This window comes from Electrophorus electricus, chromosome 4, assembly GCF_041902795.1.
Source record: "Electrophorus electricus isolate QZ-2024a chromosome 4, ASM4190279v1, whole genome shotgun sequence".
NCBI lineage: Eukaryota > Metazoa > Chordata > Actinopteri > Gymnotiformes > Gymnotidae > Electrophorus > Electrophorus electricus.
In genome coordinates this window covers 3,113,603-3,127,209 of record NC_137500.1, presented here as the reverse complement: position 1 = coordinate 3,127,209, position 13,607 = coordinate 3,113,603, and the positions used below count along the sequence as shown (strand labels likewise).

The 13,607-nt window shown below is 37.6% G+C and overlaps 1 protein-coding gene across 8 annotated transcripts in view; it reads left to right on the top strand.

Annotated features, from left to right (window-relative positions):
- ptprjb.2 (protein tyrosine phosphatase receptor type Jb, tandem duplicate 2) overlaps positions 1-13,607 on the top strand; it is a 41,057-nt gene that overhangs the window by 23,502 nt on the left and 3,948 nt on the right. For 2 of the 8 annotated variants that reach the window (XM_081711811.1, XM_081711809.1), the window contains exons 10-23: positions 65-325; positions 1,225-1,485; positions 3,389-3,655; positions 4,296-4,559; positions 5,087-5,353; positions 5,508-5,663; positions 5,762-5,969; positions 6,157-6,260; positions 11,062-11,158; positions 11,761-11,805; positions 11,942-11,950; positions 12,104-12,191; positions 12,912-13,002; positions 13,421-13,494. In XM_081711811.1, coding sequence (XP_081567937.1) covers positions 65-325; positions 1,225-1,485; positions 3,389-3,655; positions 4,296-4,559; positions 5,087-5,353; positions 5,508-5,663; positions 5,762-5,969; positions 6,157-6,260; positions 11,062-11,158; positions 11,761-11,805; positions 11,942-11,950; positions 12,104-12,191; positions 12,912-13,002; positions 13,421-13,494 — 2,192 coding nt within the window. Of the gene's footprint in view, positions 1-64; positions 944-1,224; positions 1,486-2,489; positions 3,355-3,388; positions 3,656-4,295; positions 4,560-5,086; positions 5,354-5,507; positions 5,664-5,761; positions 5,970-6,156; positions 6,261-11,061; positions 11,159-11,760; positions 11,806-11,941; positions 11,951-12,103; positions 12,192-12,911; positions 13,003-13,420; positions 13,495-13,607 lie in introns of those variants that run through there. The other 6 variants (XM_081711810.1, XM_035520377.2, XM_035520393.2 and 3 more) reach the window with 6 other exon arrangements.

Genomic DNA, 13,607 nt, shown 5'->3' with positions numbered 1-13,607 from the left:
ATCAGTTCCATTCATGTTAAATTTGTCATTTTCTGATCATTTTGCCCCTCACTTGCATGCACAGAACCAGATGTTATAAGGAATCTGACTTTGATTGAAATCCAAACAACCTCATTGTATATAAAGTGGACTGAACCTATCAGGAATAAGCCTTTCTTTAAAGTACAGTGGACCAGCAATAATTGTACTTTAAATGCAACTACCAACAATTCTTTTTTTAACATCACTGAGTTGATTTCTGGAGTCGAATACAAATTGCAGGTATCTGCAATTGCTGCAGATAATGTAACAGAAGGTCAATCTGTTGGTATTTCAACCTATACAAGTAAGTTATAATATGGGCAACATTTTACATTCATTTTACATTATCCTTAATTTTGACTTTACTTTCCGTTAGGAGACCACTTTAGAAATTTGCTTATGTCTGTTTCTTTCAAATAATCTGTTGTGACTTCCTAACAGCTTTGCTTATAACTTGTATGCAGGTCCATATCTATGTTCGCAGGGTCCTGTGTTCCAGTGGTACTATTTATCCAATTTTTGTATGGCACATAATGGGAACATGAGAAAGGGTCCTTTGCTCCCCAGTTCTAGATATATGCTCTGCCAGGGTCCTTCATTCCCAGTGATCCGTATTCCATATCGCAATATAATGCATAAAGGAATCCTGATTTATTTTTTTGGCTGTTTTACATTTGCAAAATATGAACTCTGCAAAAGGGTTTTCTGTTCCCCTGCACTGTTGTATGCTGGACTCTGGGAAAATAGATATGCTCTCCTTGCTTGCACAGAACCAGATTTTATGAATAACCTGATTTTGAAGGAAATCACAACAAATTCATTGTTTATGAACTGGACTGAACCAAATGGACAAACGTCTTTCTTTAAAGTACAATGGAGCCATAATAATGTAACTTTAAATATGATGAAGATGATGAAAGATCCTTTTTAAAAAATCATTCATATTCTGATTGCTTGAGCCAAATACAATTTCTTTGTCTCTGCGGTTCCTGCAAATAACTTAAGAGAAGGGCAGTCTGTAGAGGTTTTAGTTTATACAAGAATGTTTGAAGAATTGGAAGTGTTTATCATAGTTTGAATTTCAGAATGTATTCTGAAAACCCTTTGTCTTACTGAACCTTTCTGAAAATTTAACACTTATCAGTTCCATTCATGTTAAATTTGTCATTTTCTGATAATTTTGCCCCTCACTTGCATGCACAGAACCAGATGTTATAAGGAATCTGACTTTGATTGAAATCCAAACAACCTCATTGTATATAATTTGGACTGAACCTATCGGGAATAAGTCTTTCTTTAAAGTACAGTGGACCAGCAATAATTGTACTTTAAATGCAACTACCAACAATTCTTTTTTTAACATCACTGAGTTGATTTCTGGAGTCGAATACAAATTGCAGGTATCTGCAATTGCTGCAGATAACGTAACAGAAGGTCAATCTGTTGGTATTTCAACCTATACAAGTAAGTTATAAAATGGAAGACTTTTTACATAAATTTTACATTATCCTTAATTTTTACTTCACTTTCTGTTGGGAGACTACTTTGGAAGTTTGCTTATGTCTGTTTCTTTCAAATAATCTATTGTGACTTCCTGACAGCTTTGCTTATAACTTGTATGCAGGTCCATATCTATGTTCACAGGGTCCTCTGCTCCAGTGGTCCTATTTATCCAATATTTGCATGGCACATAATGGGAACATGACAAATGGTCCTTTGTTCCAGTTCTAGATATATGCTCTGCCAGGATCCTTCATTGACCCATATTCCCCATCTCAATATACTACATAATGGGAACCTGAATTATTATTTTTTGGCTCAATTTTGCATTTGCAGAATATGATAGGGGCTATTGTCAGAACTCAGCAAAAGGGTTTTCTCTTTCCCAGCACTGTGGTATCATTCTCTTTCTAAGAAGCCTAGGGTTTAGGATTAGCTTTAGAGTTTGGAGGGTTAATGAGTTTTAACAAAATATTGAACTGAGGAACATTGGACCTTGGGAATATAAATACATTTCCCTTCTGCTCTCCTTGCATGCACTAAACCAGATTTCATGAATAATCTGATATTGAAGGAAATCACAAAAAAAAATCATTGTTTATGAACTGGACTGAACCAATTGGACAAAGATCTTTCTTTAGATTACAATGGACCCATTATAATTTACCTTTGAATGTGATGAATAAAGAGCCTTTTCAAAAAATCATTGCTATTCTGATTGCTTGAGCCATATATAATTTCTGTTTGTCTGCAGATCCTGCAGATAACTAAAGGGAATTGCAATCTCTAGAGATTTTGTCTTATACAAGAATGTTTGAAGAATTGGGAATATTTATCATAATTTGAATTTAGAATGAATTCTTAAAACCCTTTGTGTAAATATCTGAAAATTTAGCACTTTTCAGTTCCATTTCCTACTAAATATGTACCATTTTCTGATAATTTTGCCCCTCACTTGCATGAAACAGAACCAGATGTTATAAGGAATCTGACTTTGTGTGAAATCCAAACAACCTCGTTGTTTATAAACTGGACTGAACCAATTGGGAATAAGTCTTTCTTTAAAGTACAGTGGACTAGCAATATTTCTACTTTAAATGAGACTACCAAATATACTTTTTTAACATCACTGGCTTGACTTCTGGAGTCAAATATAGGTATCTTGCAATCTGCAAGATTTCTCTGTAGGTATTTTAACCTATACAAGTAATTTTTACATTTGAGATTATATACACTAATTTGACAAACCTTGTATGCACAGTGCATGCACAATGGCAAATGTTTTAAGAAATCTGAGTTTGATAAAAATTGTTACAATAATACAACTTATTTGTGTATAAACTGGACTGAACCAATTGTACAAAGGCCTCTAAAGTGCAATGGAGCAGTTTCAATTTAATATTGAAAGTGATGACCAAAGTCCTCACTGCTCTGAATCCTTGTCATGTACATTTTAAGTTTCTGCTTTTGCTATAGATAGTTCAACCAAAGGCCAGTCTTGTTCTTTTATTGCAGAAACCGTATCCAGTTTATAAATAATTTTCCCCCAGGTTTCATTTTTTGAAGATGTTTTAATTTTCCTTTAGACGAGAATTATTCTTTCTTAAACCGCTCTAGATAACATATATATATGACATTTTATTACTTTTTATTATTTTTTTACATCATTTTACATCATGTTATTAATCTAAAATGATGAGTTTTAAACTCATTTGCCTGACTCACAAATACAAACTCTTTTTTCAGTAATCAGTACATGTTAATTAGATCATTTTATTAGATAATTTCTTTTTATTTTTGAATTATTTTTTAGAACTTCATTGTTCTAAGGAAATCTAATTCATTTGCCCCTTTCTTGCACTCACAGAGCCAGATGTCATCAGAAACATCAGTGCTACTGAAATCACAATATCATCAGTGTTTCTGAACTGGTCTGAACCAAATGGGCAAAGATCTTTATTTAGAGTACTATGTACCACTGATAATAACAGCACCATTTCTCATAATACAACTAATTCAAGATTCTTTAATATCACTGGTCTCATTTCCGGAGAAAGATACACTTTCTTGGTAACTGCTATTGCTGCAGATAACTCAACAGAGGGTCAATCAGTTGAACTTTCATCTTACACAAGTAAGTTTTAGAATTTATTTAACTTGTTCATTACCTTGAAGGTCTTCCTTTGAGTTCACAGAAAAATGCGCTGCTAGAAATTGTACTGATGTTACAATATCTTTTTTTGTTATTGCACTGTTTTTGTTTGTTTGACTGCTTTTGGCTTTTTTTTTTTTTTTTTTTTTTTTACAATTACCATGTTTGTATCTTTTGCGCTCAGAAATAGAAACAATTAGAACTTTTAAATCATTTTTTGTTCCCAATATGACAGATATTACTTTACAATATATTGGAACTAATACACTATAGCTCTGAATGCAACAACATATTTTTAACACTTCTCTTTCTTTTCATTCTTTTATCCTCATGGCATCATTGATGGTATCTAGTGCAGTTTCAGAGTTTTAGCGATTAATTCCAGATAAAACATTTTTTCCAAAAGGATAGTAGGTTTTTAAAATGAAGGTTACCTCATGTACTACTTTTATGTGAGGAGGGGATTTATCAATTTTATTTTTGCTTTCTGTTTTATTCTCTAATTTTGTTTTCTAATTTTTCCTGTTCTGTGTTTACTGTTTGAGTATAATTTACTACCCATTATTATTCTAAGGTAATTATTTAACACATTTGCCCCCCAAAATTTTACCTCTTCCCTCAGATCCAGACATCATCAGAAATCTCACTGCTGTCAAAATCACATCATCATTTGTGTATCTGACCTGGATCGAACCAATAGGAAAGAGAGCTTTCTTCAGAGTGTTCTGGAATAAGAACAGTACAAGTTTCAATGAAGCTAATGTTACAGCAACTTTCTCTAATATTACTGGGCTCATTCCTGGATCAAATTACTCATTTAATGTCTCCGCTGTTGCTGCTGATAACTCAACAGTAGGCAACCCAGTTTACCTTTCCATGTGTACAAGTAAGTTTCAAAGAATTAAAATATGAGAACAGTTTCTTGTTCACTGTTCGTATTTTTTCTTTAATTATTTTTAGCAGATTCTATGATACAGCTCTGACCTACAAAATCTTCAAGTATTTTAGAATTCTGAAAGGCAAATGTTATAACAAGAGTGAAATTAAAACAAGGAGCTCAATTGATAAGATTCAGCCAACACTGAGACTTCCTGACTTCATTCTGTACTAATTCTTTATTAATGATTTATTGGATTAGGAAACTGGGTTTTTGGTCATATTTAATAGTAAGTGAGATCTTTTATGTTAAGAGCAGATAACATGCAATAATATAAACAATAGCACTCGTAGGCTGTTTCTAACTGGAAGGTGAACCAGGAGGGCACCATAACACATTACATATGTAGAAAATACATTTTGCATGCATCACAGGAAAGGACCTCTTAGTACACATCCTCTCTTCCACATCCCGGTGGTTTTACTGTGTGATAGTCTTACACATTCAATAGTAACTATTGTATCTGATTATTCAAGATGCAAGTCCTGTTCTTGACTACAACTGTGAAGGACCAAATCGCACGACTTTCCTGAACCTTACATGGAAGGATCCCTTGGGCAGCAACCAGGGCTTTAATATCACCCTCAGTGGAGAAAACCGTCACTCCGTTCAATCATGTGGAACTGTTTGCAACGCAAGTTGGCATGGCCTTCAGTACTCCACAAGTTACAGTCTGAGCATTGTAACCCTAGGATGTGGTCAAAGTGGGATATTGAATTTTACATGCAAAACAGGTTTTACTGGTATGTGATATAACCAATTTTTGTTCCATGCTACATAAAAATCATATTTGCAATAACATGCAGTTAATATGATTTTTAAAAATATGAACCCAAGCCCAAAGTATTATCTAACACGGTACAAATTAATTAAATTCACGTTTCTATGCCTTTCAAGAGCCACCAATTCCTACTGCATTCAATATAAGAATAATAAATGAATCTCCTGAAGGAGCCCAGAAAAAAAAAGTAACAATTCAATTCAGTGCCAATTTTCTGAATGATGCTCACGGACCAATTGAAGCCTACGGTGTTTTGCTGTCAACTGATAGTGGTAGGACTTCTTACATTTTTTTGTTGTTTTTGAAGAATGAATAAATGATCAACTGAATTTTTCTTATAAGTTTTCTTATGTCTTGTGTATAATTTCAGCCAATAACTCCATCGGTTTCCTGGCAAAAAACTATGATGATTGGATGAAAGACATGACAATGACTTATCTCACAGTTCTGAAGACAAATGAAAATACCAGAAGCAGTGTAAATACCAGCATTGAGATTGAAATAGGAAATAACAAGACAGGTTCAGTCAATGGTACAAATTATATAAATGGACCTTTGGATGCTCAAAGGAAGTACAGGTATGTCAGCAGATTACTCAGAAGATTTCAAAATAAAAGTAATTCAGGGGGTTAGAAAAAAAGAAGAATCACCTTTGTAAATGTATAGTTTGCTAAATTGTATATGATAGTGAAAAGAAATTATATTATTACTTGTAAGTATTATTAATTTTTTTCCATTACTTGCTATATGTTTTTCTCTTTGCAGTTCAGCACTTGTTCTGTTCACCTACTTGAAGATCACTGGAGGACTTGTGGACATCTCAGATTCATTTTTCTCTATTTCGCCTTTTGTCACACTGTTGAATCCAAGTAAATAATTTTACAATCCTTAGTATCCAGACAGACATCAGCTCCTCAAAATAGTGGAGAGTATTTAAGAATATCATTGAATACACTCTCTACTAGTTTGTTAAGATCTTTGAGACATTTTCAGTGTTGTCAATAGCTGACAGACAGAGGTCCTTCCCCCACACTGGTCTTTTGATTACACCATTCACCTCCTTCTGGGGGCCACTCTCCTCAGCGGCCACATTTTTCTCTGTCAGGGCCAGAGAAGGTGGCCATGGATAAGTACATCTGGGAGGTTCTGGTGCAGGGGTTCATCAGACCATCTACATTCCCTTCTGGTATGGGGTCCTTCTTCATTGGGAAGAAGTATGGTGGCCTTAGGCCCCGTGTAGATTGCTGGGGCCTGAATAAGGTCACAGTGAAGGACCTTTAGCTACTCTAGTTCAGCTTTTAAAGTGCTGTAGCAGGCATCCATTTTTACAAACCTGGACCTGTGTAGCACGTACAACCTCTTCTGAGTACGACCAGGTGAGGAGTGGAAGACAGCCTTCATTACAACCATGGACCTACAGTGGTGTGAAAAAGTGGTAGCATTCATCAACTCAAAGGATATCACTAGATATTAATATACAGTGATGTGAAAAAGTGTTTGCCCCCCTTTTTTTTGCATGTTTGTCACACTTAAATGTTTCAGATCATCAAACAAACAAATAGACAATGATAGCACAAGTAAACACAAATGCAGTTTTTAAATGAAGGTTTTTATTATTAAGGGGAAAAAAATCCAAACCTACATGGCCCTGTGTGAAAAAATGATTGCCTCCTAAACCTAATAACTAGTTGGGCCACCCTTAGCAGCAACAACTGCAATGAAGCCTTTGTGACAACTGGCAATGAGTCTTTTACAGCGCTGTGGAGGAATTTTGGCCCACTCATCTTTGCAGAATTGTAATTCGGCCACATTGGCGGGTTTTCAATCATGAACCGTCTTTTTAAGGTCATACCACGGCATCTCATTTGGATTCAGGTCCGGACTTTGACTAGGCCACTCCAAAGTCTTAATTTTGTTTTTCTTAAGACATTCAGAGGTAGACTTACTGGTGTGTTTTGGATGATTGTCCTACTGCAGAACCCAAGTGCACTTCAGCATGACCAGACATTCTCCTTCAGTATTTTTTGGTAGACAGCAGAATTCATGTTTCCATTTACAACAGCAAGTCTTCCAGGTCCTGAAGCAGCAAAACAGCCCCAGACCAACACATTACCACCACCATATTTTACTGTTGGCATGACGTTCCTTTTCTGAAATGCTGTGTTACTTTTATGCCAGATCTAATGCAACATTCACCTTCCAAAAAGTTCAACTTTTGTCTTGTCAGTCCAGAGTATTTTTCCAAAAGTCTTGGGGATCATCAAGATGTTTTCTGGCAAAACTGAGATGAGCCTTTATGTTCCTTTTACTCAGCAGTGGTTTTTGTCTTTAAACTCTGCCATGCAGGCCATTTTTGCCCAGTCTCTTTCAAGAACACTGACCTTAACTGAGGCAAGTGAGGCCTGCAGTTCTTTGGATGTTGTTGTGGGGTCTTTTGTGACCCCTTGGATGAGTCGTCGCTGTGCTCTTGAGGTAATTTTGTTTGGCCGGCCACTCCTGGGAAGGTTCACCACTGCTCCATGTTTTCGCCATTTGTGGATAATGGTTCTCACTGGGGTTCGCTGGAGTCCCAAAGCTTTAGAGATAGCTTAATAACCTTTTCCAGACTGATAGATCTCAGTTACTTTGTATCTTATTTGTTCCTGAATTTCTTTGGATTGCAGCATGATGTCTAGCTTTTGAGGATCTTTTGATCTACTTCACTTTGTCAGGCAGTGTAACGGTGGGAGTGAGCAAGAGGTGAGGTTGCCAGAAAGTGCTCTTTATTCTCCATGGGAAAGGCCCAAATGTCTGGCAACAAAATTGAAAGACAAAAATACAAATGCTTGGCAACTCCTCACACAATAGTCCGTTAATGCACAGCCTCATCCCTACCGACCTGCAGGCTGAAATAGGTGATGGGAGAGACAAAGAACAGGTGCACTGGGTTAGTAGACTGGTGATTAGGAATGAGGTAGGTGTTTACTGTGGCTCTCACGGCAAGTGGGTGTGGTCCCCCTGCAGAGAGGCCAACCCTCCGTGACAGGCAGGTCCTATTTAAGTGATTTCTTGATTGAGAACAGGTGTGACAGTAATCAGACCTGGGTGTGGCTAGAGAGATTGAACTCAGCTTTCCAAAGATGTGATAAACCACAGTTAATTTATGTTTTAATGGGGGGTGGAGGGCAATCACTTTTTCACAAAGGTCCAAGTAGGTTTGGATTTTTTTCCCCTTAATAATAAAAACCTACATTTATAAACTGTTATCTTTGTCTAATATTTAAATTAGTTTGATGATGTGAAACATTTAAGTGCGACAAGCATGCAAAAAAAAATATATCAGGAAGGGGGCAAACACTTTTTCACATCACTGTATATGAATATCTAGTGATATCCTTTGAGTTGATGAACGCTACCACTGTTTTTTTCTCTCCTGGGAGGCCATTCACCAGTACACTTTCATTCATCTAGATAACATCCTCATATATAGTAAGAGTTTAGAGGATCATGTGGTTCATATCAGGCGGATTCTCCAACTGCTCTTGGAGAACCGCATATATGTTAAGCTTGAAAAGTCTGCTTTACACTTAACAACTGTTTGGTTTCTGGGTATTTGACACCCTCAAAGCCAAGCTAGTTGCGGCACCAGTCCTCCATCTTCCTGACCTTGAGGTCCTGTTCCTCGTGGAGGTTGATGCCTCTGAGACAGACATAGGAGCTTTCTCAGTCATCAGGTCCTGATCCCAAGCTCCACCCCTACTATTCCCAGCTGCTCTCTCCTGCTGACGGGAATTATGATGTGGGAGACTGGGATCTTCTGGCCATTAAATTGTTTCTTGTAGAGTGGAGGCACTTAGTGGAGAGGGCCAAGCACCTGTTCTTAGTCTGAATGGACCAGAAAAACCTGGTATACATCCAGGAACCCAAGCAGCTGAACCTAAGGCAAGCTCAGTAGGCTTTGTTCTTCAGTTGCTTTGACTTCGCCTCCGAACCGAGCCGGATCTTGGAGGAGGTCCCCTGGGGCGTCTTTATGTTCCTGTATGGTTCTGTAAACAAGTCCATTTTTCAGAGTGCCCAAGGGCCATACACACACACACACACACACACACACACACACAATAGTTCATAAGATGTGCTGATATTTGTGGTAACATGCAAAGTCAAAAAGGGGTGGCCCTGTCCTTCCTTCTACCCAGGTCAGAAGGTGCTGCTTTAAGCCAAGGACCTTCCCAACAGGTTGGACAGTAAGAAACTGGCCCACCATACATCAGACCCTTTTAAGGTGGTCTGAATCATCAACCCAAATTCTTCTTGTCTCCAACTCTGGTGCTCCCTCTGGATAAACCCTACCTTCAAGGGTCTTATGCCTCAGATCCTACTTGTGTGTCCCAGGAGCTTGGCCTGAGAAGCCCATACTTGCATACATAATTGCAAGCTTTCCAGCTTACACCATCTGGTGGATTCTGGTCTCACAGTGGGTCAGTTGTCAGGTCCAGTAACTCGTGGACTGGGAGGGCTATGGGCCTGAGGAACGTTCCTGGATCCCACCACAGCACATCCTGCACAAGCAGTTCATCACATCCTTCAAATGTGACCAGGAAGCTGGCTCTTCTTGGGCCATTCGGGGGACATGGAGGTGTGGGAGGGTTTCCTATAACGTGTGACCCACAATGCCCAGAGGGCTGCCACCAGAGGGAGGCCATGAGCTGGGATCCAATCACTGTTCATGAGCCTGATCTCCCTCAGGTGGTCCCATCCAATATAACAGATTCACAAAGCTCAATCTTTGCAAAGTCTTCGTGTGTGCTACATGTTTACCCTACCTCAGCAGTAATCCGTATTTCTCTAGTGGAAATTTTCCCACAAGAGTTTCAGTTGTATTTTCTCTCCTGTTCTATGAGGGACAGTCTACACTTGTGTTTGTCATAAGTTGTTTCTTCTGGGTAAGTTTCCCCTCGCTTTCAGTTGTTTGTCCTGTCCCACATTAAAAATATATATATAGATAATATAAACAAGTATCCATTGCCATAGTAATCTTTATTGTAAATTAACAATTATCTTTATTCTCTCTTTTTCTGTCAACTTCCTTATCAAAAACTTATCTACAAGCGATTTAAGTGCAACAGCAGTATACAGCTGTTACAGAGTGGTGGCTAGAGATGGGGCCCTGACTGGGCTTAATACCTGGACCACACAATTTTATTGGGACTTTGCTCCATTCCTTTTTGTAGTTAGAAGTGGCAGGGGGGTTGCTCACCCCTAATTCTATTCTATCTGTTTGGGAGCACTCGCTTCCTCCCCTACGTCTCCACTAAGCATTCCCCACACGTTCTCTTCTCTCCACTCCCAAGTCCCCCTCACTTTCGCTGTAATTTAGTGAGTAGGGCCGTGTGTTCTTAGTAGGGGACTCCTTAAATTCAAACCCTGTCCCTGCGACCTGGTTTCCTTTTCATTTTTTTTTCCACTCACTTTCCCTGCTCCATCTCATCTGCATTTGGGTCCAACTAGGAGGTCCAGAGTGTCCACCAGGGTTGCAGGCTGTCAGGGTGTTTCACCCTTAATTACCCTGTCAGACCTGCTACCCCATTACCATCTTCTTTAAAATGCAGTGCTTGGGCAAAAATAGGTATTCTTTTAGGAGACTTCTAAGTGTTTTGATTATAACTCATCTTTGATTTGAATTGTGTACAGAACCAAGCAACACTGTTGCCATTGTTTTGGGGGTTCTGTCCATCATTATTCTGATGATCATCATCACCATCATCCTGGTCTTCATCATTCAGAAGAGGTGAGCAGTCATGTGACATGGGGAGGGAAAATGGGAGATGGGGAGGTAATTACAAAGAGAGATGAGGTAGCACCTATTGTTTGGTATGTGGTTTGACACTGTACTTATCGTTATCTGATAGCGCTTATTTTGTATATTTTTCACTTCTTGTAGGTATCAGCATTGATGCCTCTATTTCAGCAGTATTATAGTTCAGCCTTACCCATTGTACACATTCTATGAGTAGATGAAAAACCACTTTTGCAAATCGCTCTGGATAAGAATGTCTGCTAAATGATGGAAATGGGAGTATAAATGGTTGAGATTATGTGCAACATAATGTCATGCCCCAGCTGTACTATGGCACAATACATTTATTTGATTCATACATACCTCTAAACCTGTTTTAACACAACAGGATACAATCATAAAATTATCATTGTTTGGCCTCCTTACAAAGTTTTTAAGAACTTTTAATTCTATTAAGAAGGTTTATAGGTCTTTATTCAGCAGGTTTATTACCTTCCAAGCATCACTGCAGCTGACAACTTGTCAGCAAGAGGGCATCATTGTCCTTTGAGCATTACTTCATGCACTAATGCATTTTTGTCTTTATATCTCAGAAGAACAAAAAAGAATGAAACAGAAATTCCTGTGAACACTTTAAGGTAACCCTTCAGTGTTATAGTTTGATATGAATAGCACATTAAAAATATATATATAGGTAATATAAACAAGTATGCATTGCTATAATAATCTTTATTGCAAATTAACAACTATCTTTATTCTCTCTTTTTTCCATAGGAATAAAGTGTAAGTAACACTTCCCTAACAAAATCTTATGTACAATAGATATCACTGCAAATACATCAATATCTTGGCTTAATCCACAATACTGCATACAGCTGTTATACCAACTCTTATGTCAGTCAATTGAGTCACTGCTCTTTATTATCTGGCATGAAGTAGCATTCCTGTGAGAGTAGAGGACTATGAGGCTTACTTCAAGAAACAGCAAGCGGATTCCAATTGTGGATTTGCTGAAGAGTATGAGGTGTGGAAGACATTCTAACTACTGCATAATTACATTTATTTTGTGTAAGAAAACAAAGAGGCTAACATCTTTTTTGTCAGTTATTATTTAAAACAAAACTAGTGACATGATAACAGCTACAAAATTTGGGGCCCTTTGGGGACAAGGGGGATGCTTCTTTTGTGTTAGAATAGCCAGATGTTTCTTTGTGTACATTCTTTCCACATGCAACACGGTACCCCGATTAGATGTTCTGTTGTCTGTGCAATGTCTTGGAATGTGAGCTTATTTCCTACACTTTTAACAAATGACAACTCATACTAAACTGACTGCAGTAAATCTCTTGGAGCTGATCTAAGATATTTTCTCCTACCTTGTGTGTTTCAAAAAGTAACAATTATACTTTGAGATTCCACAGTTTTCTTTTGACTCAGAAATGTCCTTATTCCTCAAAAGAGAGAGAGAGAGAGAGAGAGAGAGAGAGAGAGAGAGAGAGAGAGAGAGAGAGAGAAAAGGAGGATGACATGCTTGAAAATGTTTTATTACAATACAAAATGCCTTGAAGAAAGACCTCTCTATACAGCTATGCTAATTAAGCCATTGGATATAACACTTAGAATCCATGGAATACAATGTTTGCAATATGTGTGAATAGTCAATAAGTAAACATCAGCATCAAGTAATGTGAAAGATGTTTTTCTGAACATGTCACTTTAAAGTGTCACTTATTTTCATCTATAGAATATCAAAGTTGTTGGAACTGCTCAGGCCAAGATTAGTGCCCTTGCTTTGGAGAACAAGGTGAAGAATCGCTACAATAATGTTCTACCCTGTAAGCATACTTACTCCTTACAATCCCACACGGTCAGGACTATTATTATTATTATTATTATTATTATTATCATTAGTAGTAGTAGTAGTAGTAGTAGTAGTAGTTGCTCAGTAGTTAAGGTAATCTGAAGGTTGACAGTGCAAATCCCACCACAGCCAGGTTGCCACTGTTGGGCCCCCGAGCAAGGCCCTTAACCCTCAGTTGCTCGAGCTGTGTTCAGTCAGAATTGTAAATCGCTTTGAATAAAACCATTAGCTAAATGTAAATTTATTAAATGTAGCAGGCAGTTGTATTAGAGCCCAAGAAAAACAAAAAACTTTGTATGGATCTTAATCCTAAGGTAGATTTGATTATTACTTACAAGTTTTATATGGTATGTCTCACAAAAGGCATCTGTTTGACTCTATTTTACTCCTAGATGATATCTCTAGAGTCAAGTTGTCGATACATGGCAGCACATTTGATGACTACATCAATGCAAACTACATTCCAGTGAGTTGATATTTATTTTTTATGATCATTGAATATCAGAAACATGAAATTTTCAACAAGCATGAAGTCAGTATGTGTCTATAGTATATTTGTTATCTCTTTATAGTTTGCCA